This window comes from Sus scrofa, chromosome 12 (genome assembly GCF_000003025.6).
Source record: "Sus scrofa isolate TJ Tabasco breed Duroc chromosome 12, Sscrofa11.1, whole genome shotgun sequence".
Lineage (NCBI taxonomy): Eukaryota > Metazoa > Chordata > Mammalia > Artiodactyla > Suidae > Sus > Sus scrofa.
In genome coordinates, this window is record NC_010454.4 from 18,456,009 (window position 1) to 18,480,519 (window position 24,511).

Here is a 24,511-nt window from a genome sequence, read left to right on the forward strand (position 1 = left end):
TGACCCAAATCACAGAGAAGAGGTCTCCTTGCCCAGGGATCAGGTCCCCAGACCCAGCATCAGCCCCACGAACTGCCCACTGGTTCCTCTGTCTGCAGCCAGGCCTGCCTCTGGGCAGTGACCCCGATGGGGTGAGAGGCGCTCTCCTAACGGCTGGGCTGCAGCCCAGCCCCACCCCCTCAGGCTATGCCAGGGGGGCGTTGCCAGGGGCAGCCTGGGCCGTGCCAGGCCGGCCCACTCCTCCATAAAGCCTGCACATCCCCAGGGGCAGCAGAGCCAGGCCAGGATGGAGAGGAGACGGGTCACCTCAGCGGCTCGCCGCTCCTATGTCTCCTCCTTGGAAACGGTGGGGGGCGGCCGCCGCCTGGGTCCTGGCCCCCGCCTGTCCCTGGCTCGAATGCCGCCTCCACTCCCGGCCCGGGTGGACTTCTCCCTGGCCGGGGCCCTCAACACTGGCTTCAAGGAGACCCGGGCCAGTGAGCGGGCAGAGATGATGGAACTCAACGACCGCTTCGCCAGCTACATCGAGAAAGTGCGCTTCCTAGAGCAGCAGAACAAGGCGCTGGCTGCCGAGCTGAACCAGCTGCGGGCCAAGGAGCCCACCAAGCTGGCCGACGTCTACCAGGCCGAGCTGCGAGAGCTGCGGCTGCGGCTCGACCAACTCACCGCCAACGGCGCCCGGCTCGAGGTGGAGAGGGACAACCTGGCGCAGGACCTGGGCACCCTGAGGCAGAAGTGAGGAGGGGGCCGTGGAGAGGGGCTGAGGAGGGGGCCTCGTGATCAGGGAGGACTGAGCTCCCGAGGGGGAGCACCTGCAGGCAGGCAGACCTGCAGGGTCTCAGGCAGGGGCTCTGCCTCTCTGCCCCCCGGTTTCCCACCTCTGGGAGGGGAGGGCTCTCCTTGCTCCCCAAGGTGATGGAGGGTCTAGGGGAAAGGAGGCCCAGAGTCTCAGGCGTCTGGTTCCCAAAGACCTTCCTCCAGGGAGCCGGGGTATTCCCAGAGCTTCCCTGCTGAGGAAAGCTGTGCGGGACAGTCAGAGACCCCAGCAGGCAGGGGTCTCTGCCTTTCTTTCACTGTAGGGCCTTGTGACGGTGGACGGGGGGCATGCTGTGTGAATGTGAGCCCAGATCTGTCTAAAGGAGGAGCTGGAAGGAGATTTGGGGTGCACCAGGAGGACTGGGCTCGAGGGTAAAGGAAATAGGGGAAAGAGCAGGCAGGCCTGGCTTCAGAACACAGGCAGCTCTGCCTGTCACCAGCTTATGACCCTAGAAGGACACTTCAGCTTGCACAGCTGTGAAGTGGAGACCTTAATAAAACCCATTTCTAAAAGTCAGAGGAAACCCCAGGGCCATGGTGCTAGCCAAACTTGCAGGGGATGCGTGTGTGCCCTCAAGTGCTGGAGGATGTGTGTGTGTGTGTGTGTGTGTGTGTGTGTGTGCGCAGCAGTGATTGTACATTGGTGGAAGCACCTGTGTAAGCAGGAACAGGTGCACCAACCCTGATAAGCACCTTGGTAATGAGTTCAAGCCAAGGCCTTTGTCTGCTCAGCCTCCTGGCCAAGACTCTGCCTAGGATCATTCTGCCCCCCTCACCCACTCCCTCTGCCACTCCACTGGTCCTGGGAGTAGGAGGGGGAGGCAGAGGATCCCTCTGGAAGCCACCTCTAAGGAGACTCTGGGCAGGGGTCCAAGAGTCTTCAGAAGAACCTGGACCCAGGAATGTGTCCCCTTCCCCCAGGCTCCAGGATGAAACCAACCTGAGGCTGGAGGCTGAGAACAACCTGGCCACCTATCGACAGGTCAGGGTGATGGAAGGGAGGGACCAGGGAGGGGGAGAGTGTTGATGGCAGCCCACCCAACCAGAGCCCCCAAGCCCAGGCCTCCGGAGCAAAGGAGGGATCAGACGAAACCAGGAAGGGGAGAGGAGGAGTCTGGAGTCAGAGCAGCCCCTTGTCCCCCACCCTACTCCAGGAGGCGGATGAAGCCACCCTGGCCCGGCTGGATCTGGAGAGGAAGATCGAGTCTTTGGAGGAGGAAATCAGGTTCTTGAGGAAGATCCATGACGAGGTAAGGCCAGGACAGAGGGAGGAAAGGCCCACACAGAGAGGGGAACTGAGGGAAAGAGACAGAGAAACAGAGAGATTGAGACAGAGATATTCAGAGACAGAGAGAAAGAGACAGAGGAGGTCCTGTGTGGCTCAGCGGGTTAAAATCTGGCACAGTGTCCATGAGGATGCCAGTTCTATGCCTGGCCTCGCTCAGTAGGTTAAGGATCCGGCGTCGCTGCGAGCTGCGGTGTAGTTCATAGATGCAGCTCGGATCTGGCCTTGCTGTGGCTGTGGTGTAGACCACAACTGCAGCTCCAATTTGACCCCTAGCCTGGGAACTTCCATATGCCTCGAGTGTGACCCTAAAAACAACAGAAAGAGAGGGAGATTGACAGAGGAAGAAAATGAAAGAGAGAGAGAGAGAAGACAGAGAGAGACTGAGGGAAACAAAGATAGAGATAAGAGACCCCCGGCCCAGCCCCCGGCCCCTGGTAAAATGCACACAGACACAGACTCCACTTACTGAGAACTGCAATGGGCCGAGTTGCCTCCCGCTTTTCTTCAGGGCCGTCCTGTGAGACAGGAACTCTCCCAGTGTTGTCTCCTTTTCACAGAAGACACTGACGCCCAGAGAGGTTAAAGAACGTGCCAGTGTCACCCAGTTAGTCTCTGACTCCAGCCCCTCTGCCGCCTGTCTCCATTCACATGACAGCCACTCACGTGAAAAAAAAAAAAAAAAAGACCACTAAGCTCTGACTTCAGATTATGGCTTCAGAATCTGTGACTTTATGGAACCTGGGAACCCATAGGCACACCCATTCCACAGGGACTCGGTCACTCTCCCAGGGGATCACAGACTCACTGTCTTCCGGGCCTGAGAGGAGCACGTTAACTACCCCAAACTGCCCCTAGCCTGGGTCATGCCACTTCCTCTGACTAGGCGTGCCCCATCTCCCTGAGCCAACATCCGTGTCTGAGGGCAGCAGAAGAGAGCATGAGGCCGTAGGGACACTCCAGTGACAGCCTGGTCCCTGAGCCCTGGCATCCTTTTTTTCTCCCTGGCCAGGAGGTGCGGGAACTCCAGGAGCAGCTGGCACAGCAGCAGGTCCACGTGGAAATGGACGTGACCAAGCCCGACCTCACAGCGGCCCTGAGAGAGATTCGCACGCAATATGAGGCTGTGGCAACCAGCAACATGCAGGAGGCAGAGGAGTGGTACCGGTCCAAGGTAGCCCTGCCTTGGGGCCAGCCTGCCTCCCAGGCGGCCCTCCTGGCTCCCTGCAAAAGAGCTGGGGAAGGAGGGTGGAGGAAGCCGGGAGAGGATCTTCTGAGTGACTGACCTTCACCAGAGAAGCGAGGTGACCTAGGGTTACACAGGCACTGTTACTTCCAGGAAGCGCGTAGTAGCAGGAGAAGTAGTATTTCTGTTACTGTCAGTCAGCACTGTTGTGTATTAGGCCCTGTGCTTTGCACGGGTTATCTTACCATGAAGTAAGACAATCTCTGTTAGATCAGAGAACCGAAATCCAGAGAGGTTAACTAATTCACCCAAAGTCACACAGCTCCTGGAGTTCCCCTCGTGGCTCAGTGGTTCATGAATCCGACTAGGAACCATGAGGTTGCGGGTTCGATCCCTGGCCTTGTTCAGCGGGTTAAGGATCCGGCATTGTTGTGAGCTGTGGTGTAGGTCGCAGATGCAGACTGGATCCCACGTTGCTGTGGCTCTGGTGGAGGCCAGCGGCTACAGCTCCGATTAGACCCCTAGCCTGGGAGCCTCCATATGCTGCAAAAAGCAGTCTTAGAAAAGGCAAAAAGACAAAAAAAAAAAAAAAAAAAAAAAAAAAAAAGTCACACAGCTCCTAAGGAATAGAGGTGAATTTCCAAGCTATATCACTTGGAAGGCTGTATTCTTGGTGCCTATACTGTCTGTGTCCTGGGTTACTGAGCATCTATTGCAAGCCAGGCACTGCCTGGGATACAGGGACATGTGTGATCAGAGAGATGTGACGTCACCCAAATGTGATGTCTATGGAGAACAGAGCAGGACCGAGTTTATGCCCAATTTAGGCACAGGAAGGAAATCATAGAAGGGAAGGCGCTGGGGCCAGGCAGCACCGGCAGACCGGGAACATAAAGAGAAGAGGGAAGGACAGAGTGCGGGTCAGAGCCTGAGCAGAGGCCGAAAAGCACAGAGAGGCGGGGGTGCTGAGATCCTGGCCCAGCCCCTGGAGCTGAGGAGTGTAAGTGGCAGAAGCCAGGGATGGTTCTGAGCAGGTCGAGGTCTGATGGAGCTGTGAGGGCTTCATTGCAAGCTGGGGGGGAAAAAGGCTGTTAGAACCCAGGGCTCTGCTCACCAGAACCCACTGTCTACGGTGGGAGAGGAGAGAGTTCAGTCCACGGATGGAGTTGCCACCGCTGGAGAGTCTGGATTCTGGGACAAACACTGTTCATTCATGTATTGCCTGATGGGGCCCTGCTGCTAGGTGCTGGAGGTGTAGCCTGTCCTCGGGCCACAGTCCCTGCGAATAATCGCACCCAGGGCCAATGATGTGGGGTGAGCTGGACAACGACCTGGGGTCCCGCCCATCTCCGTGATCTCCCAGACACCGTGCCTCCCCAGGGGCCCACGCAGCTCGGGCGATAAGCGACCCCAGCCCGGCCCTCAGCGTAAGGTCCTCTCCCCACCTAGTTTGCGGACCTAACAGACGCCGCGGCCCGCAACGCGGAGCTGCTCCGCCAGGCCAAGCACGAGGCCAACGACTACCGGCGCCAGCTGCAGGCCTTGACCTGCGACGTGGAGTCCCTGCGCGGCACGGTGAGAGCCCGCAGGGCCGAAGGTGGGGAAAAGGGGTCGGAGAACCCGAGGAGGGGACCTGCAGCCCTACGAGATGCTGGAGAAGGGCCAGGGGGCGGGGCCAGGGCTGAGGGCGGAGCTCTGAAAAGTTACTGGGGCGGGGGCGGGGCCTCGAGGGACCTGCCGGTTCCACCCACAGAACGAGTCCCTAGAGAGGCAGATGCGGGAGCAGGAGGAGCGCCACGCGCGGGAGGCAGCGAGTTACCAGGAGGCGCTGACCCGGCTGGAGGAGGAGGGGCAGAGCCTCAAGGACGAGATGGCCCGCCACCTGCAGGAGTACCAGGAGCTGCTCAACGTTAAGCTGGCCCTGGACATCGAGATCGCCACCTACAGGAAGCTGCTGGAGGGCGAGGAGAACCGGTGAGCTCTGACCAGCGGCTCTCTGTGCGGCCTCGCTCCCTTCAGGGGCTGTCTTATTCAGCCTCGTGTCCAGCCCCCTCCTATCCCAGTGCCCAGCACAGTGCTTGCCAAACACACAGTTGGTATTCGAGAAATGTCTGATGAATGAATGGATGAATGGATTTGATTCAACCCATGTTGATTAGGTCCGAGGATAAGGACTTGGGTCACCTTCCAAAGTAAGAGGCTCACTCCCTTCCCTCCCAACAAAGACTGGACTTCTTTTCCCCTGACCAATCTCTTCCGCCTCCTGGGAACTCTCTTTGCCACTCTTCGCCCCACCTCCGCCCTGCCATCCCCCCAGCCTCCACTCTTTTGAATAGAGATGTTCTCTGCGCAGATAACACTCAAGTCCCTTGCAGGCTCTTGAAGCTACTCCAGGGAGTTTGTTGGCTGCTAGGGAAGCTAAGAAATGGGGTCGACCTTTCCTAGCAAGGAAAAGAGCCCCGAAGCTGCCATAACCCCGGACCAGGACGTGGCCTGGGGATGTCTTCAAGCAGCCTGGTCACCCCCCTCCCTCTGCTGTCTTTCAGCATCACCATTCCTGTGCAGACCTTCTCCAATCTGCAGATCCGAGGTCAGTAGAGCAGGGCCTTGCGGGCAGAGTGGTGGATTCCTGCCCCCTCCCCCAGGCCTGTGGGTTGCTGTTCTGGCCTGGGGCCGAGGACTGGGGCAAAGGGGTCTGGAGCTCTCTTCAGGGGCCTTCATGATTCACTGCAGAGCTTCTAGCCAGATCATATCACCCCAGGGCATTGCAGAGGGGGCTTGCAGCCACTCCTGTCCTGCTCTGCCCTGTGTCCAGCGCCCTCCCATCCCCGCTCCCCATTCTATTGCAGAACTGGGTGAGGGTCTCAACCTCTGTCCTGTCTGCAGGTCCCTGAGCAAGCTCTGCCCATCCAAGTGTTTGATGTGTTTTTTTGTTTGTTTGTTTTTAACTGCTTGTCACTACAGGGGGCAAAAGCACCAAAGAAGGGGAAGGTCACAAGGTCACAAGACATCTCAAAAGCCTCACAATACAAGTTATACCAATACAGGCTCACCAGATTGTAAATGGAGCCCCGCCGGCTCTCGGTTAGCTGCCTCCCTCTCAGACACGGTGCTTTTCTCAGCTTGACAGGGAGCGAGCTTCACCCAGTCCACTTCCCATCCTCATGGGCTCCTTCCTCCCAGGTTTCCCTAAAGGGCCAAGCCTGTGTCATTTTTCCCAGCAACCTCAGCGCCCAGCCCAGGACCCGGCACAGGGTAAATGCAGGTTAAAGTAGCAGAGCTGCCCCCTGTTCAAGGTGGTAAGTCCTTGGGTGCTCAAATGAGATGTTCTGGGGTCTCTGAGCAAATGCTGGCCTCTCCCTCACCTCTTCCCCATCACTGGGAGGGCCCCTAGAGTCTCGCTGTGCCCAGTCGCCAGGCTCTCTGCTTGAATGCGTCTGTCCCTAAGGCTTGGTTGTTCAGCTCAGTGCTGATTCAGCCCAAAGGATTATTTCTCCCTGGACTGCTGCTCTTGGAGTGAATAAAGCTTTATGTTCCCTGCTCTTAATTTAATTTAATTTTATTTTTGCTTTTAGGCCTGCATCCATGGCATAGAGAAGTTCCCAGGCTAGGGGTCAAATTGGTGCTACAGCTGCCAGCCTATGCCACAGCCACAGCAATGCATGATTGGAGTCAAGTCTGCGACCTACACCACAGCTCACAGCAACGCCAGATCCTTAACCCACTGATCGAGGCCAGAGATCAAACCCACAACCTCATGTATCCTAGTCAGATTCGTTACTGCTGAGCCACAACAGGAATTTCTCCCTGCTCTTAATTTTAAATATTAGTGAATGTGACATGTTATATTTTTCTCATTGAAGGGGGTAAAAACTAAATTACTTCTTCCTTGTATGTGGCCTTCAAATGATTCTTAGCTAAGGAAAGAAAAGTCTTTTTCCTTCTGGGCAAGAAATTTACAAACACTAGCTATGCATGTCCCAGGGCTTAGTTCAACATCAGAAGGATTAACCAGCTAGACCAGGTAGAGGCAGTACTGTCAAAAGCCAGACAGAAAAGGGTCACTAGGGCCCAGAGAAATGGCAGAGAGAAGTAGGAAAGGGGAAAGAGGGACAGGAAAGGGACCCATGTGTATCAAGCCCTAATATGTGCCTGTTGTTAACTGACTCCTCAGTCTCATCTAGAGAAGTAGAAACCAGTATCCCCATTTTGCAGATGCGGAAACTGAGGCTGAAAGAGGTAAACTAACTTGCCCACAGTCATGTGGCTGAGCTGAGACTTGAGACCTGGCCCGCCTGACTTCAAGGCCCACGTGCTCCTTCCTTGGCACAGCGCTAGGTTAACAGGCAGGCACAGGCCAGGCAAGGGCTTACAGAGGGGCTGAAATGCAGCCAGGCCAGGGATGGAACAGGGCACTGGACAGAGCAGCCAGTACGTGCATGTCACAGTGGGGGCTTAGGAGATTGCCAGCCCCTTTGGAAATGCCCAGGCCCTCTCTGCCTGGTTGGATAGGCTTTTGCACTCATGGTTGGGGGTTTCATGGGGAAACGGAGGTGGGGGAGGATGTCTAGTGCCCTGAGAGCCCACGGAGACCTCCTTTCCTCACGCCTGCAGAAACCAGCCTGGACACCAAGTCCGTGTCAGAAGGCCACCTCAAAAGGAACATCGTGGTGAAGACTGTGGAGATGCGGGATGGAGAGGTGAGGAGGGCAGACTCGAGATTCTGGCCCCAGCAGGCTCCGGAAGAAAGCCTGGACTGGCACATAGGTGCTCAATAACTCACAGCGGCTCCCCGGGGAGGCTCTGGAAGAGGGGAAGGAACCTGCATGTAATTCAATTCCCCAGGTCCTCCACTGGAAGTTCGAAAGGGAGCCTGGGTGCCGAGGTCACCGGGTGGGGTCCCGACTCTGGCTTTCTCCCTTTCTCACCCTCAGACCCAGGTGCCCCCATGCCAGGCTTGGGGGTAGGGAGAGAAAGAAAATTAAAGTTAGCAGATTTCACTCCCAATTTTCAACTTCCTGCTTGGGGAAAGGAACCTGCCAGAAGAATGGGAAGAGGGGATTGGACACAACTCCCTCCCCATCACACCAGCAATAGCAGTAGCTAATCTCACAGCAGCTCACCACGTGCCAGGCACAGTGCTAGAGACTCACTGGTGTTACCTCATTGCCCCTCTGACTCCTGCACAGGGGTGTTCCTGTGGCCCCAAGGAGTTCCCTTATGGTACAGAGGGTTAAGGATCCAGTGCTGGCATTGCAGTGGCTCAGGTCACTGCTGTGGCATGGGTTCGATCCCTGGCCCAGGAATTTCCACATGCCATGGGCCAGGCAAAAAAAAAACATTTTTATTTTTTTGTCCTTTTAGGGCCACACCCTCGGCATATGGAGGTTCCTAGGCTAGGGGTTGAATTGGTGCTACAGCCACCAGCTTACCCCACGGCCATAGCAACATGGGATCCAAGCTGCGTCTGCAACCTACACGGCTCATGGCAACGCCAGATCCTTAACCCACTGAGATAGGCCAGGGATCGAACCTGCATCCTCGTGGTTGCTTGTGGGTTCGTTAATCACTGAGCCACAATGGCGACTCCTTTTAAATGGAGGCTGGGGACTTGCCCAAAGTCACATAGCCTAGCCATGGTGGAGCTGGAGTCTGTATGGGCTTCTAACTGTGGCACCTTCTCTGTCCCCTGCAGGTCATTAAGGAGTCCAAGCAGGAGCACAAGGATGTGGTGTGAGGCAGGACACACCGGGTAGTCCCTGCCCTGCACTCTGAGGGGCCTGCAGCAGGAGTCGGGGTAGTCACTCCTCCTGCTAGCTCATTTTCCCAGACTCGCGTTCCCACCCCCCCCAGCTGCTCCTCTTCCCCCTCCATCTATGCCGGCTTGCTGCTCTAGGCGCCATCAGCATTAAGCCTGCCAGGTAGCACTCACCCCCACTCCCAGCAACTCTAACAGGACACTCAACCCAGGCGGCAGCCTGAAGGGGTCTGGCCAGCAGCTTGAGTTAGAACTGAGAGGGAGCAAAGAAGTTGGGGAGAGCAGGGAGACCTAATAAATCACCCTCCATCTCCTGAATCCCTGTTGTCATGGCAACTGTTGCCAGAGCCGGAGGTGTCTGGGGGTATCTGGGAACTGGGCCTTTGAGTTTCCTCAGGCTGCTGGAGGAAAACAGAGACTCTGAGGCAGGAAGGGGAGGTCCCCACAGGCAAGGAGGCCCTGGCCAGAGGCTTATTCTTCTAGACTGACCCTGACCAGTCTGAGGGTGGGTGGGGCTATCCTGCCACCAGAATGCCTGGCCTGCCCAGATCACAGAGGGGGCTCCTGAGTGATGGTTCAAGTGTCTCAGCCCCACTGAGCTGCCATGTGGGCATGCAGTGGGCACACGGGAGCTTGGTTCTCAGCACTTGGGGGAACTACAGTGTAAGTGGAGAGGGAAGGGGTGCTGGGAGGGAGTAGAGGGGGCCCTGGCTCCTAGGCGTGGGTACAGAGAGGTCAAGCCCAGGAGGACTCCCCGCATACAGGCTGGAGGGGGGCAGGTAGAGAAGGGGGGGGAGGCAGTTGGGATAATGTTTGACATCAGAGTTGGAGGCTGTGGGCAAGCAAATGCACTTGGCCTCTGGGTCGTGGGACTCAAGAAAGTGACTCATCCTCTTGAAGATGGTGAAACAGGAGAGAGAGAGACTGCTGCTTGTAGGGGCAGGGCCCACTTTATCCCGGTTCTTTGTCCTTTTCCTTGTTGCATAACCCCTGCCCACCCAGGTCTGTGAGCCCCTGCAGCTGCCACCACCTGACTCTAGCACATACTACAGGAGAAGCCTTTGCTACACGGCTGACCCTCTGCTCCCCACAGTGACCACTGCCCTTCCCTAAGCCAAGGCCCCTCTAGTCCCCTGTTAGTTAAATACGAAATGTCCCCCCTGTGTTTTAGGTAGCATCCTATTTTATAGCTTGAGAAACCAAGACCCAGGCAGAGTGAAGACACTGGTTTGTATTCCTGCAGCCTGGAGGCAGGCCAGCTTGGGGCAGACACTTTGACCCAGAGCACCTGTTCTGCTGTCTGCGGGAAGACTGACGGGCCCGAGATGACCGGTGCCCACAAGTGGGGCTAAGAGGGCCCACTCCAGGCTACCCCTGTCCCCTCTAAGGCCAGAAAGAGGGAGAAGTAGGAGCCCCTCCCTCTTTCCAAGACTGGGTGCCCTCCTGCACTCCCTCCTGCCACCCACTCTGCTAACCTCAGGGCACCCTGCTGCCTTTAGTCACTGACGTAAATAAAGACAACTGCTGTGGCCTTCCCCAGAGTGGACTCTGATCTGTTCAGCAGAGGCTGGGGCTGGGGGAAGGGGGGCAGGAAGTAGCCTTGGACAAGACCCAACTTGCTTATCTTGGGACACCACCACCACCACCACCCCTGGCCCCAGCAGCCGCCACATGACAAACCCCATCTCCAACTCTGCTCTGCCCTGCAGCCCTGGTGCCCCCTCCCCACTTCCAGCCTTTGTTTCCCACCCCTCTCCTCACCCCTGGCCCCCAGCCTGGGTGCAGTCTCTGAGGAAAGCCCTAAATTTAATCCCCATTTTCCTCATCTATTTCCCTGTGCTAGTTTCTACCTTCTTTCTTTCTTTCTTTTTTTTTTTTTGCTTTTAAGGGCCATACCCACAGCATATGGAGGTTCCCAGGCTGGGGTCCAATTGGAGCCGTAGCTGCCAGCCTACACCACAGCCACAGCAACATGGGATCTGAGCCGCATCTTTGACCTACACCACAGCTCACAGCAACGGCAGGTCCTTACCCCACTGAGGGAGGCCAGGGATCAAACCCTCAACCTCATGGTTCCTAGTCGGATTCGTTTCCCCTGCGCCATGACGGGAACCTCTCTACCCTTATTTCCAAACCCACCATTTCTACCTGCCAATCCTGGGATGAGGCTGGGAAAGAAGGCAAAGAGGGTATATACTAGGTACCCCGACTTTTCTCTTCCTCTCTCTGCTATCCCCAATTCAAGCAGTAATCACTTGGCAATCCTCCAAGGCAAGACAATAAAGCACCTCAAACACCGTTCAACACCAAACAGCTGATGAATATTAGGTTTTCGTCTTTTTTCTCAGAATGTGAAGTCAGAAGACCCGTGGCTACTTCCATCCTGGGCCTCAGTCCCCCGCCCCCCACCTGCCTCAGGCTTCCCCACTTCCCAGACCCGGACCCAGACTGGTTTGCGAAAGTGGGGAGTCCGTTAGAGCTAACAACTCTGTCCACATGTCCCAGCCCAGGACGCCCACCCAGAGGCACCCGGTATCATTTAACAAAACGTATCTGAGCACAACCAGAGCTAGGGGGAGAGGTCGGGCCAACAGCGAAATAAGTGACAGCAGCAACGACAGAGGTGAACGGTGACGAAGACCGCCGTGATGAGCAGGTAGCCTATCAGGGTGAGCCGCAGGGCGGCGCGAGTCTCGGGGTCGGAGAAGGAGGCGGGGTAGCGGCCTCGCTGTGTCACGCCCAGTCGGAACCCAGCGATGCGCTCCCCCTGCCGCCAGCAATAGTAGATGCCCCGGTCTTCCAGCTGAGTGAAGCGGATGTGGAGATGGTTGCCGTGGTCGATGAACACCCTCATGGACCGGTTGACGCCCCGCAGGTACTGCGTGCGGTAGAGGTACTGGCGGTCCTTGTCCCAGGCCACGGCGTGCTCGGGCCGGGCCCCGGGGCAGGAGATGATGAGTCCGTGGCCCAGTCTCTGCTGGTGGAACTGAATGGGGACCTGGGGCAGCCAGGGCCGGCTGCCCACTTTGGACACGTAGTTGAAGATGGCCATCACGCCCTTCTGGATCTTCGTCGTCTCGCAGGGCACCAGGCAGCTCCGCACCAGCAGCTCGGGGGTGTGGTCGCTGACCTTGGCCCGAAGCGGCCTCGGCACGGCCCGGGAGCCACAGGACACCACGTCAGGCAGCGTTCGGCGGTAGCGAGGGGAGAGGTCCGGGCTCTGCAGGTAGCACAGGCCAATGCGCCACTGCTCCCCGCGCACCCCGCAGCGGTCGCAGGGGGTCCACTCCCAGAAGGTAGTGAAGACGCGGAGGCTCCCGTGGTACTCGTCTGCGAAGGGCTCTTGGCCCTGGTCCTTGAAGGTGGCCACCATGCCCTCACCGCTCTGGATGTCCACGTCGTAGGCGTAAAAGTAGTCCCCCTTGCGGGTGCCGCAGAAATACAAGCCCGAGTCCTCGGGCTGGGCCCGGAAGACCAGCAGGCTGAACATGCGGATGCTGAAGCGGACCAGCATGTCGCTGCCCACGCGCACCTGCGCCGCCTCGGTCAGCACCCGCCCATCGAAGTCCGTCAGCACCTTGGTGTGGCTGCTACCCAGGTGCTTCTGATAGTACCAGACGACCGCAGCCACCTCCTCGGGCTTGCAGTGGCAGGGGAGCTCAAAGCTCATGTCGGCCAGGTAGGCTGCATTGTCGAACATCAGGAAAGCCGGGCAGGGCGTCCTCTGAAAAATGTTCTCCTTCTCCACAATTTCAAAGGCCTGGAGACTCCCCCACACCCACAGGAGCACAGTGGTGTGGGCCGGGTTCATGCCTGCACAAGGGAAGGGTCGGGGTGGGGGTGGGGTGGGGGGGTGGGGGGGAGAATGACTGACGGCCTGGGGAGCTTCTAGAAATCACTTCTGGGAGGAGACATCAGCGTGAGGAGAAGATTAAGCAGCCAGGAAAAACAGCAGCCATCTGGAGAGGAAGCCGCTGAGGACCAGGCGATTTACTCCCAGTTGCTCTAGGAGATGCGCTTCGAACATACCAGACATGATCTTGAGGGAAACCATTCTAGAACCTGGCCCTCTCTCCCCTTTCTAGAACACTAGCACTCACTCAAGAATGGGTCAGGGGAGGTCAGAATGAGAGGCAAGGCCCCAGACACCAGGACAGGGAAATCTCTGCCTCTCTGCTCCAGGCCCTGTTCCACCCACCTGGTAGAAAGGTCTTCCCTTTGGTTAATTCAGGAGTTGAAAGAAACCTTTTTTTTTTTTTTTGCATTTTAACGCTGCACCCATGGCATATGGAGGTTCCCAGGCTAGGGGTCCAATTGGAGCTGTAGCCTCAGCCTACGCCAGAGCCATGGCAACATGGGACCTGAGCCGTGTCTGTGACCTACACCACAGCTCACGGCAATGCCAGATCCTTAGCCCACTGAACGATGCCAGGGATCAAACCCACAGCCTCATGGTTCCTAGTCGAGTTCCTTTCAGCTGCGCCACAACAGGAACTCCGTGAAGGAAACCACTTTGCCTGCACATCTGGACATCTGAAGAAGCCTGGGAGGCTGGCCGGATCTGAGCTGAAAGCTTGGGAGTTTCCCAGGCCCAACCTACACGGGAACTCGGCCCCTGGGAAAAAATAACTCTACCTCATATGAGGTAGTATTTTATCCTTTCTCTATTAAATGTTTATTCATTGGTTTTCGGTTACACATACTCCTGTTAAGCGCTATGGGAAAAATAAAAATAAAGAGCTATGGAGATCAGTATTTGTTTACCATGGAAGATTAACAATTTGGCTTTTTGCTTTTTTGAGCGGAGGCTGTAACTGGGGGTGCCAGTCTTTGGCTGGGCACACACCCATCTCTCAGGGTCATGGGGCCAGCGACCTGGCAGACTTTAAGGGTGGGAAGCAAAACTCTTTCAACTTCTTGGGCCCTTGACCATCCTGTGGATCTACACAGGTCAGAACATGGAGCCCCAGAGGCTGGAGGAGAAGAGAAGACTCAATTCCTGCTTTTGCTGTGAAAATTCCCAGTCTACAAGGGAACTGGGTGTGGTCCTTTCATTACAGTTCTGCAGAACCCCCAAGGCAACAACCAAAAATTGCCTCCAGTGACCACTGGGGGGCCTCTGAAAGTAACAGGTCCCATCACTCCACCCGGTACAGCCTTAGCAGCTCTCGTAGGAGACTCTCCTCCTCCCGGAGCCCACCAGGCTGCTCCCCCAGATCCTGCCCCTCCAGGCTGGGGGCACTCATGGCCTGCAGCTTCTGAAACAAGGCTTTGCAGCTCTCTGTCTCGGTATGGCTCATCAGGCTCAGGTTCAAGGTGAAGCGCCTGGTGCCAGCCAGGCTGTGCAGGATCCCCAGCACCACTGACCCGTCAGCCGGCCTCACATGATCAGCTAGCACCACCAGCATCTCCCCTAGGAGTCCAAACCCCACATCCATTCGGAAGAGGTGGCCCAGCTTTGGACCCCCGAGCCGCAGCAGGGCCTCGTAGCGCTCTGGCCCGTTCAGCAAGTATCGCCGCCAATCACGGTAGAACTCAGCTGAGGTCTCAGGCTGGAAGAGCGTTTTCTCCTGGATCATAAAGGAAGGAAAGAGAGTCCAGAGCTCTTCCAGCTGCTCTGTGACCGTAAGAGGGAGGCGGAGTCTGCGGGTTTTCATCTGAGCTCTGGTACCGCTCTCTGAGCACTGCCAAGGCTATGGGCCCTGTGGGTCTCATTTTCAGATGAGGGAACTGGGGATGGGAAGGGGAGGGAGGCTCCCAAGGAACCCAGGTTATGATTGGAGATTCTCAGTTGTACCAGGATTTCCTATTGATGAATGTGGATATAGCCCGGCTCTAGGACACTAAGTCAGTTTACTCTGAGAGGGGGGTAGAGGGGGAGGTAATTGGAAACCTCAGGAGGAGAGAAAGGAACTCAAGATGGGTGTCAGAATCTGACAGGCTGGATCTTCCTCCCAGCACTGCCAGAGGATCATATACTCTATAGCATGTAACCCAAGGCAGAGCAACCCAAATCTGAGCTGGGAGTGCAAGCCACTAGGCTGATTGAAAGGGCCGGCCAAACCCACCTTTCTGACTTGTTCTGCCCTCTTTCAGCCTCGCCACTCACTAGTTACTTTTCTTTCTGGGATTGAAGGCAGAAAACTGCCTCTGTTGGCTTAATGAGATAAATGAGAAAAATGTATGTGTTGTAAGAAGATAGGATTCGAGTTCCCGCTGTGGCACAGTGGGTTAAAGGATCCGGTGTTGCTGCAGCTGTGGCATAGGTAGAAGCTGCAGCTTGGATTCTATGCCTGGCCAGGGAACTTCCATATGCCATGGGTGCTGCCAAAAAAAGAGAAAAAGAAGACAGGATTGGAGATTTAGGACAGAGGATAATGCTGGGACCCACCTACCGGAGAGATTTCAGTGGTGTCATCCTGGGAGGGCCTTCCCTGAACAGCGTGACAATTCCAGGGCACAGTCCTCTTCCCTCCTATCTTGTCCTTCCGCTCCAGTGGCTTTAGATGTGATGCAAGGACAATACCCCTGTGGGCAAAGGACGGAGATTAGGGGAAAGACCCAATGCTGCCTATAGGTGTGAGATGGCTGGATTTTCCATAATATAGGCTGTACCTGCTGGCAAGCCAACAACAGCAACAATAGCTGACAACCTTTGAGCACTTCCCAGATGCCAGACATTGTGCTCAGAATCTTCTATGCAATAATATTTAATCATAGCAATGGTTACTCTCTTTTACAGATGAGGAGTAGAGGCTCAGATTAGTAAAATAACTTCCACAAGATCACACAGGTAGTAGAGAGCAGGGCCAGGACGGAGCCCAGAATTGTCTGACTCCAAAGCACATGCTCTTACCTACTATTGTAAATCATTACAGGGGCGCCTGAGAAAAAGGGCATTAAGCCAACCTGAACTCCTCATAGGAAGCCACCCTCTGTTCCACTGCCCGTAACTTGGCAGCGTTCTCTCGTTTGTACTTCTCATCAGCGGTGAGGGCAGCCTGCAGCTCTTTCTCCAGAGCCTTAAAGTCAATAATGTCATTCCTTTCCATGGCCTGTGCCTGCGAAGGCAAAGGGAATGAGTGTCAGCTGAAGGTCAATATCAGGGGTGGGGGTAGGGGGTGTGCATCTGGATTCTTTGCCAGCCCACAAAATGACTCCAAAACACTTTGGATATTGTGTTACTTACCTTGGAGAGTGTGACAAAAGTCTAAAAATCTAGTTCTCTCTTTTACAGAGGGGCATTACATAGTGAGTTTTCGCTTAAGACTTGTCACTGAGAACAGTGTCTTGAATTTCAATTTAGTGCCCTGCCTTAATTTTGTTCTCTGCCTCTAAAAGTATTTTTTAATTGAAGTATAATTGACACACAATGTTATACGAGTTTCAGGTGTACAACATAGTGATTTGATATATACATTGTGAAATGATCACCATGATAAGTCTAATTACCACCTGTCATCATTCAAAGTTATTACAGGGAGTTCCCTGCTGACTCAGCAGGTTAAGGATCCAGCATTTTCACTGCTGTGGATTGAGTTGCTGCTGTGGTGCAGATCTGATCTCTGGCCCAGGAACTTCCGTATGCTTTGGGCTCACTCCCCCCAGAATTGTAATAACTTAATTACTTTTTTTGGGGGGGGGTGCAGAAGTTCCCAGGCCAGGCATTGAACTCACACCACTGCAGCAATTCGAGCCACAGCAGTGACAATGCCAGATCCTTAACCACTAGGCCTCCAGGGAACTCCCAACAATATTATTGACTATATTCCCTATTCTGTGTTATTACGTTCCTATGTCTTATTTTACTCCTGGAAGTTTGTGCCTCTTAACTGCCTTCATCTATTTCGCCTATCCCATTACTCCCCTCCCCTGCGGCAACCACCAGTTTGTTCTCTGTGTCTATAAATGTTTGTTTTGTTTGTTTGTTTGTTTGTTTTTTTAGACTTCACATATAAGTGAAATCATACGATATTTTTGTCCGACTTATAATTCCCTGTGGTATCCTATAATCCCTTAGCATAATGCCCTCTAAGTGTTGTTGCAAATGGCAATTTTTCATTCTTTTTTCTAATTTTTCATTTGTTTTTATTCTGTCTCTAAAAATATTTGGCTGAGGAGGCATTTATTTATTCAGAATTCAGCCCCTTCCTGCTTCCACATGGGTCATTCCATAGTGAGTTGTGATAAGAGCCTCTCACGCCAAAGCAGAACTATTATAACTGATTCCTTTTATACATATTTTTCCCCCTTCATTTGAACCATCTTTATTTGAATTCGATTTTTCTTTTTCTTTTCTTTCTTTTTTTTTTTTTTTTTTTTTTTTGTCTTTTTAGGGCTGCACCCACATCATATGGAGGTTCTCAGGCTAAGGGTCGAATAGGAGTTGTAGCCACCAGCCTATGCCACAGCCACAGCAATGCCAGATCCGAGCCACGTCTGCGACCTACACACAGCTCACAGCTCACAGGAAAGCGAGATCCTTTAACCCACCGAGCGAGGCCAGGGATCGAACCCGTGTCCTCATGAACGGTAGTCAGATTCGTTTCCGCTGAGCTAGATGGGAACTCCCTTATAAATGACTCTTAGGTCCAGGGATAAAATTGTACCCGTTGTTAAATGTCTTTAACAAGAAACATACTTTCAACCCAAACCAGATGCAATGGCTGAACAGGAAATCAATTAGATGTGGTAGAAGAGGGGACTCAATGATCCCCATTCCCAAATCCCTCTGTCCAGACCAGGGCTAGAGCACAGGTCCCTGGGTACTTGGGTAACCTCTTTAGTTCTGCCACTGTATTTCTGCAGCCTCCGCGTATCTGAGGCTGATTAACCCGTTCCGTAAGATCACCTATATGGGTTCTAATCTTGACTCTGGCATTTACTTGCTGTGAGACTCCTTTGAACCTCAAACTCCAAAGAATTTAGTGCTTTGAGCTAGATTAGGTGGTGAAGTCATCATCAACAGCCCTAGGGCAGGAAAGCAGATCAACAAGCCCGGAGCCCTCCCCCTCCACCCCAACACAGTAAGCGGAACACCAAGGAGGAGGCTGGGCTGGCCAGGAACTGAACTCAGGTGATCCGGTTCCTGTTCAATCCTGAGCCCTCCCCACTCACTGAGTAAGTACAATACCTAACCCTCCCGCCCCCTGAACTTCACCCCAGCAGCCCCGGCCTTGGTTTCCATTCTTTCTTTAGGAATCCCAAACCAAAACGGCTCGACGTAGACCACGCCCAGCAGCTGTGGTTGCCCAGCAACTGCTTCAACAGGCCCGCCCACGTGACCGGCTCGAAGGCCCCACGTCAGGGTAGCCCCGGGGCGCCTGATCAGATTCACTCTTCCCTCAGGCCTCGCTTTCTTTGGAGCAGTCTACGCCTCGGTTTGGGGACCCACAACTCTGCCCTGCAAGTTCCTGTATCCGCGGCCGGCATTCCTCCAAGCTGGTTCTCAGGCAGAGGGCTGTCCTCCGTGGCAGAAACGCGACCACTGCGTCTGCGGGGTCCTTCCGGACGGCGGGCGCAGGTGGTGCGGCGGCGTGGGGCGGAAGCAAGGCCTCAGGCGGCAGACTTGGTGTTTTTGGCCCAGCAACGGGAGGTGAGTTGGCCCTGGTCAAAGCGTGGCGAGGTCGCTGCGATGGGATGGGAAATTCAATAATGTCGTATCTGGAAGAAACGTTACATGCGGTTTTGCCACTTTTACTTTACAAATGGGTGAATTGAGGCGTGGAGCGGGAAAGGGAATGAACTCCCCGCAACACACACGGATTCCGGTTTTCCCTCAGTGTCATCTATTTATAAAACTCCTTCTCTGGTCGTTCTCTAACTGTTCATTCCCCTGTCTCACTCCCTCTTCCATCTGTGCCCTCTTCACCCCTTCTCTACCAAGCTCCCTTGGCCCTTGCTCTGTATTCCTTTGAGAAACTTGGACTGTAGCGGGAAGCTGCAGTGAAGTTTAGTACCGAAGCTCACTAGTTTTGTGCAACTGTGAGCAAGCCAACTATCTTTTCTTTGCTTGTTGGAGCCATTTATTTAGTCTTTCAACAAATACTTACTGAGGTTCTGTTTTGTGCTGGACACCTCTCTAAGTGAAAAAAACAAAAAACAAATCCAAAGTTTTTGCTTAAGCTGTATTTGGAGAGAAGACAGTAAATACATGAACAGATATGTGTCAGCTAATGGTAAACGTTAATAAAAACAATAAAACAGTGAAAGCGAGGATTGCAGAGTGTGTGTATGGGGAGCTTTTTTTTTTTTTTTTTTTTTTTTACAGTGACAAGGGAAGGGTTCTCAGAGGTGACATTTTAGTAGAGACAGTGAGATGAAGGAACAGCTATGCATGTCCAAGGGAAGGACATTTCAAAAGAGAATAGTAAGTGCAGTGGTCCTGAAGCAGAAATAAGGTCATTTCATAGGTGTTTTGGGAGAATGAAATGAGCAAGGATGTGATAGCTCTTTGGAGCTAAAAAGAACCTTTATGCATATGAAACTTTCTGTAATAATTTCGTTTAATTACTAGTGCTTGGAGTTCTTAATTCTTCATTTTATCCACAGTCAGCTCTCAGTAGGGGGCACGGAGGGAGGTGGAGGGATTAACCTCATGCAAGAAATATCAATATCTTAAAATTAAACATTTCATTCAGTTAACCTTTATCCAGTTCCTACTTATGTGAGGTGCTGTTTTGGGGATTGGTAGTGAGCACAAAGAACACGGAATTCCTATATTCAAGAATGGCCAGGAGTTCCCGTCATGGTGAAGTGGAAACAAATCCGAACAGGAACCATGAGGTTGCGGGTTCGATCCCTGGCCTCACCCAGTGGGTTAAGGATCCAGTGTTACTGTGAGCTGTGGTGTAGGTTGCAGATGTGGCTCGGGTCCTGCATTACTGTGACTGTGGTGTAGGCCGATGGCTACAGCTCTGATTAGACCCCTAACCTAGGAACCTCCATATGCTGTGGGTGCAGGCCTAAAAGGACAAAAGACAAAAAAATTAAAATTAAAAAAAAAATGGCCAAAAAACAATGCCAGCTGACATTTATTGTGCCTAGTCAAATGTGACAAATTCTTTACACAGACTATTTTATTTAACTCTCATAACCCCTAGTGCAATGAGGATTAATCGGTTCGTTTTTCCAAATGAGGACTCAAGCTTGGAGAGGTGACTAACTTACCTGAAGTGACATAGTTATTAAGTGACAGTTTGGATTCACATCTGGAGTCTTCCACCTCCGGAGCCCTGCCCATTAATCCATGCTTTGGTCTATTGTTTATTACTTGTAAGCTGTTGAGTTGTTAGAGTAATTGGTAAGTTAACTACCATTCAGGACAGAATTAAAGGCTGAGAAGGACACAAAAGAAGAAATAAGCAGTATAGGAGAATAAGAAATTGAGGCTGTAGGAAGGCTTGAAAGAGGTGGCATTTGAACTTTGAATAGAATCTCAATAATTGAAGTAGAGACAACCCCACAATACTTAGTAATTACAAAGAGAAAACAAGTAATTTTACAGTGGAAAGGCCTAGTAGACACCACTGCAATCAAGGGATTAAGTTAGCATTACCATCAATGGGACAAATCAAAATCATGTGCCACCTGATAGGAAATGCTCTTAACACAGCTTCATTTCTATGATGTTCCTGCCCACAATGCATAACCTAAATCTAATCATGCTGAAACATCAGACAAAGCCAAATTATGGGACGTTCTACAAACTCACTAGCCTATAATCTTCAAAAGTGTCCAATCACAGAAATCAAGGAAAGAGTGAGGAACTGTTCCAGACTGAAAGACACTAAAGGAGTTCCCTGGTGGTGCAGTGGGTTAAGGATCTGGCATTTGTCACTGCTGTGGTGTGGGTTCAATCCCTGGCCTGGGAACTTCTGCATACCACAGGCAAGGCCAAAAAAAGAAAAAAAGACAGACGCTAAAGACACGTCAGCTAAACACAAACATGGAATCTGGATTGGATCCTTTGCTGTCCAGGACTCTGTTGGAACAGTTTGTGAAGCTTGAATGGGGGCCTGAGGATTAGGTGGCAGTAATGTGTCAATATAAATTTTCTGATATTGGTGGTTATATCGTGGTTATGTAGGAGAATGTCCTTGTTTGTAGGAATCACACACACTAAAGCAAGGGTTAGGCAAACTTTTGCTGTTAAGGACCAGCTAGTAAATGTTTTAGGCTTTGTGGGCCATATGGTCTCAGTGACAGCTACTCAACTCTGCTGTTAGAGTGTGAGAGCAGCCACAGGCAATATAAAAGAATGAGCATGGCTGTGTTCCAGTGAAGCTGTTTTTATAGACCCAAGATGGGAATTTCATATAACTAATTTTTGTGTATCATGAAATATTGCTCTTTGGAATTTTTTTTCCAATCACTTAGAAATATGAAAAACATCTTACCTTTGGGGCTGTATAGAAACAGTTGGCAGGCCAGATTTGGCTGCAGGTTGTAGTTTGTCAGCTCCTGCCCTGAAGTTTTGGGCAGTGATGAGACATTGTGTCAGCAACTTATTCTCAAATAATTTAGGAAAAAGAAACTTGTGCTCTTTTTGTGACTTTCTGGTATCATTTTTAAATTATTTATTTAAATTTTTTTTAGTATTGAAAAAAAGAATTGGGAGAAAAGTGTGTAAAAAGGGCCAGTGAGTACAGAGAGGAGGTGAATGTGCAGGACTTGGGAAGAGGAGTCTGGTTGATGTCACTGCAGAGCAGATTTGTGTGACGGGATGTGGTCAACCGTCGGCTCGGGTGGAGGCCTTGATCACCTTGCCAGCATCTAACTTCTCTTTTTGAATTTTAGCATCATGGATACTGACTTATATGATGAGTTTGGGAATTATATTGGACCAGAGCTTGATTCTGATGAAGATGATGATGAATTGGGCAGAGAGACCAAAGACCTTGATGAGGTAAAACAAATAACTTTTTTCAGTTCTCTCTTTTTCAAAAAAGCAATAAAGTAAAAAAAAAAAAAAAAAAAAAAGCAATAAAGTAATGAATCCTCTGTGCTCACAGAATACCCTGTGTATAGCTCTAATGTTGCCCTTTTTATCGTTATTATGACTTACTCGGGTCTTACACCGCCCCCAAGAAAGCTTGGCTACTGAAGTTCCAAAGGAGAACATAAGGTAATCTCATTGGTAGGGTGATTTTATACTCTTGAGCTCTAGTTCATCTGGTAGTTGTCCTTTGTCCATTTGTTTGAAGTGCCTTTTGGCAGTCATGAATAATTCCAACTTATCTAAGGTAGTCAACTTTTTCAAATGCCACTGCCGTGGAAACTCCCTCATGAACTGGGGTTTTGAAAGATACATGGAAGCAATAGAAAAGGGAGGCATAGATTTCTATGACTCTTCTTAGGAGAGTTATGGGGGATGAAGTTCTGAATGGTCTGAGGCTTACAAAAGATGCCAAATAAGGCTTTCGTGTTTTAACAGTTTTTTAGAACAAGATGAGGAAGAAGTAGATAGGCCCACTGCTTATTAGTGGAGGCTTGATATTAATGAAACAGCAGGAAAGGAGGACAGAAGTCCTGGCTGCCGTTTGTCTTTTCCACCTGAGAAAATATCCTTCAAGCTAGAAAAAATAGAGTAGACACTGGAAAAAGAAAAGTGAAGCCATACAGGTGAGGTGAAAAGGGAGTAGCTGGTACCTTTATATGCGTTCCGATCTCTGGGCCAGATGAATTACATCGTGGGTGGGAGGGCGAGGGAGACCTTGCAGGGAGGTAAGCTGAGAACCACCGAGGTCATCTTTAAGCAAATGGGGAGTGGCCATGGTGGTAGATAGTGGTTCAGGCAACTCGTCCTACTTTTCAAAGGGGAGATAAGCCACTGCATTCTGCAGCCACAAACTGGTACATGTAATATGCACCCGTAGTAAAAATCATGGAAGGAATTGCAGAGCAGATGACTGTTGCACACTTAGGAAGCTAGTACAAGGGGGTTTTTTGTTTGTTTTGTGGGGTTTGTTTTTGTTTTTGTTTTTTCTTTCCTGGCTGCACCTGTGGTATTTGGAGTTCCCAGTCCAGGAATCGAATCCCGGCTGCAGCTGTGACATATACCACAGCTGCAGCAACCCCAGATCCTTAGCCCCTGGCGCTGGGCTGGGTATCGAACTGGCACCTCCACAGAGACAGGCTGGATTGTTAACCCGCTGCACCACAGCAGGAATTCCACTAGTATGAGTTTTATAAAAAGAAACTTCTCTTGGAGTTCTCTGGTGGCTCAGCAGGTTAAGGATCTGGTATTGTCTTTCTGTGGCTTGGGTTCAATACCTGGCCTAGAAACTTCTGCATGCCACAGGTCCAGGCAAAACAAAGAAACAAAAAATAAATTTCTCTTGATTCAGTTACTAGCTTGAGATATTAAGCTAGATATAGGTCGTGGGTATGTATGCTGTGGATATTATGTCTCTTGACTTGGACAGGGCGTTTGAAGTATTTTTTTTTTAATAAACCAATTTTTTTCTCTTTAAGATACTATTTTAAAGAGATTATTTTTCATTGCACAAGTAATTCATGAATCCAGTTTCATGCAGACCAAATAGAAAGTCTTCTTTGGTCCTCATTTCATATCAGGGCCCTTCCCAAGGTTACCACTGTAATTCATGATGTCCTTGTGGAAAGAAAATGGGCTGAGTCACAATATGATTGGGAGAGGTCCCAGCCAACTGAACAGTGGGACCCAAAGAGTGTTGATTACTGGATCACCGCCAGAGTTCTTGTGACATGCCCCAAGCATCTGTGCATGCTTGGTCCCATCCTTTTCAACCTTTTTATCAATGACTTAGGTGAAACTAGAGAAGAGAGGTTTATAAACTTTGCACATGACATAAACTGTTACATTGCATAACGGAATCTAAATTCAGAGTGATCTCAACAAACTTGAATTCTGGGTTAAATAAAGTCCAAGCATTCATTCATTAAGTATTTATAGAGCACTTAACTACTTGCAAGAGATGTGGTGCAGAAGAGAGCCAAGGCGCTATCCCTGCTCTCCAGCAACCTGCTGCTTGGCAGGGGACATGCAGCGCAGAGATGCTTATAATCCGAAACAGGGAAGGACAAGCACCAGTTAAGTGATCCTAACTTGTATCTATAGTAATAGTATGAAAGGAGGGATCATTCCTGGCTGAAATGACCAAGAAACATATCTGAGGAAATGGACCTGAAGAAAGGGTAGGCATCTGTAGAGTCAGAAAGTAGAGTGATTAGTGATTGCCCAGGTTGGGGGCAGGAATTGGGGCGTAATGGCTAAAGGGTACAGGAGTTGGGGGGGAGATCAAAATGTTCTAAATTTGATTGTGGTGATGATTGCACAACCCTGAGTATACTGAAAACCGTTAAACAGGGCACTTAAAATGGGTGAATTGTGTGGAGTGTGACATATCTCACTAATGCCGTTTGCAACAACAAAAATTTTAAAAAGAAAGAAATGGTTAAGCAATGTGTGAATGTTTTCACCTCG

General features: G+C 51.8%; 4 protein-coding genes across 5 annotated transcripts in view; 2 read left to right on the forward strand and 2 right to left on the reverse strand.

Annotated features, from left to right (window-relative positions):
- GFAP (glial fibrillary acidic protein) lies at positions 260–10,586 on the forward strand. 2 transcript variants are annotated; one of them, XM_005668709.3, is made up of 10 exons: positions 260–735; positions 1,738–1,798; positions 1,971–2,066; positions 3,114–3,275; positions 4,737–4,862; positions 5,041–5,261; positions 5,834–5,877; positions 6,252–6,371; positions 7,902–7,987; positions 8,983–10,584. In XM_005668709.3, the coding sequence occupies exons 1-10, from the start codon at positions 287–289 to the stop codon at positions 9,022–9,024; spliced, it is 1,407 nt and encodes a 468-aa protein (XP_005668766.1). In that variant the 5' UTR covers positions 260–286; the 3' UTR covers positions 9,025–10,584.
- Positions 11,615–12,931, reverse strand: LOC102165039 (Ig-like V-type domain-containing protein FAM187A). Its single transcript, XM_005668744.3, has one exon. It carries the CDS (start codon positions 12,854–12,856, stop codon positions 11,615–11,617), a length of 1,242 nt encoding a protein of 413 aa, XP_005668801.1. The 5' UTR covers positions 12,857–12,931.
- CCDC103 (coiled-coil domain containing 103) lies at positions 13,697–18,308 on the reverse strand. Its single transcript, XM_003131330.4, has 4 exons — positions 18,206–18,308; positions 15,955–16,106; positions 15,441–15,573; positions 13,697–14,615 (listed from the first exon to the last, which is right to left on the reverse strand). The coding sequence occupies exons 1-4, from the start codon at positions 18,230–18,232 to the stop codon at positions 14,184–14,186; spliced, it is 744 nt and encodes a 247-aa protein (XP_003131378.1). The 5' UTR covers positions 18,233–18,308; the 3' UTR covers positions 13,697–14,183.
- EFTUD2 (elongation factor Tu GTP binding domain containing 2) overlaps positions 18,359–24,511 on the forward strand; it is a 40,627-nt gene continuing 34,474 nt past the window's right edge. The window contains exons 1-2 of the mRNA XM_003131332.4: positions 18,359–18,640; positions 21,844–21,952. Of these exons, the coding sequence (XP_003131380.1) occupies positions 21,848–21,952 (105 nt within the window). The 5' untranslated portion in view covers positions 18,359–18,640; positions 21,844–21,847. The remainder of the gene's footprint in view (positions 18,641–21,843; positions 21,953–24,511) is intronic.

What these genes read in the sequence shown, in the direction of transcription:
- LOC102165039 (XM_005668744.3), bottom strand. Translation starts at nt 12,856, where the DNA reads ATGAACCCGGCCCACACCACTGTGCTCCTGTGGGTGTGGGGGAGTCTC.
- CCDC103 (XM_003131330.4), bottom strand. Translation starts at nt 18,232, where the DNA reads ATGGAAACCAAGGCCGGGGCTGCTGGG. An exon ending in CCAAGGCCGGGGCTGCTGGG is followed by an intron (nt 16,107 to 18,205) that starts GTGAAGTTCAGG and finishes TTGCCTTCGCAG; the next exon opens with GCACAGGCCATGGAAAGGAA. An exon ending in ACACCACTGAAATCTCTCCG is followed by an intron (nt 14,616 to 15,440) that starts GTAGGTGGGTCC and finishes TTTATGATCCAG; the next exon opens with GAGAAAACGCTCTTCCAGCC.
- GFAP (XM_005668709.3), top strand. Translation starts at nt 287, where the DNA reads ATGGAGAGGAGACGGGTCACCTCAGCGGCTCGCCGCTCCTATGTCTCC. An exon ending in ACCTGGCCACCTATCGACAG is followed by an intron (nt 1,799 to 1,970) that starts GTCAGGGTGATG and finishes ACCCTACTCCAG; the next exon opens with GAGGCGGATGAAGCCACCCT. An exon ending in TGGAGTCCCTGCGCGGCACG is followed by an intron (nt 4,863 to 5,040) that starts GTGAGAGCCCGC and finishes TTCCACCCACAG; the next exon opens with AACGAGTCCCTAGAGAGGCA.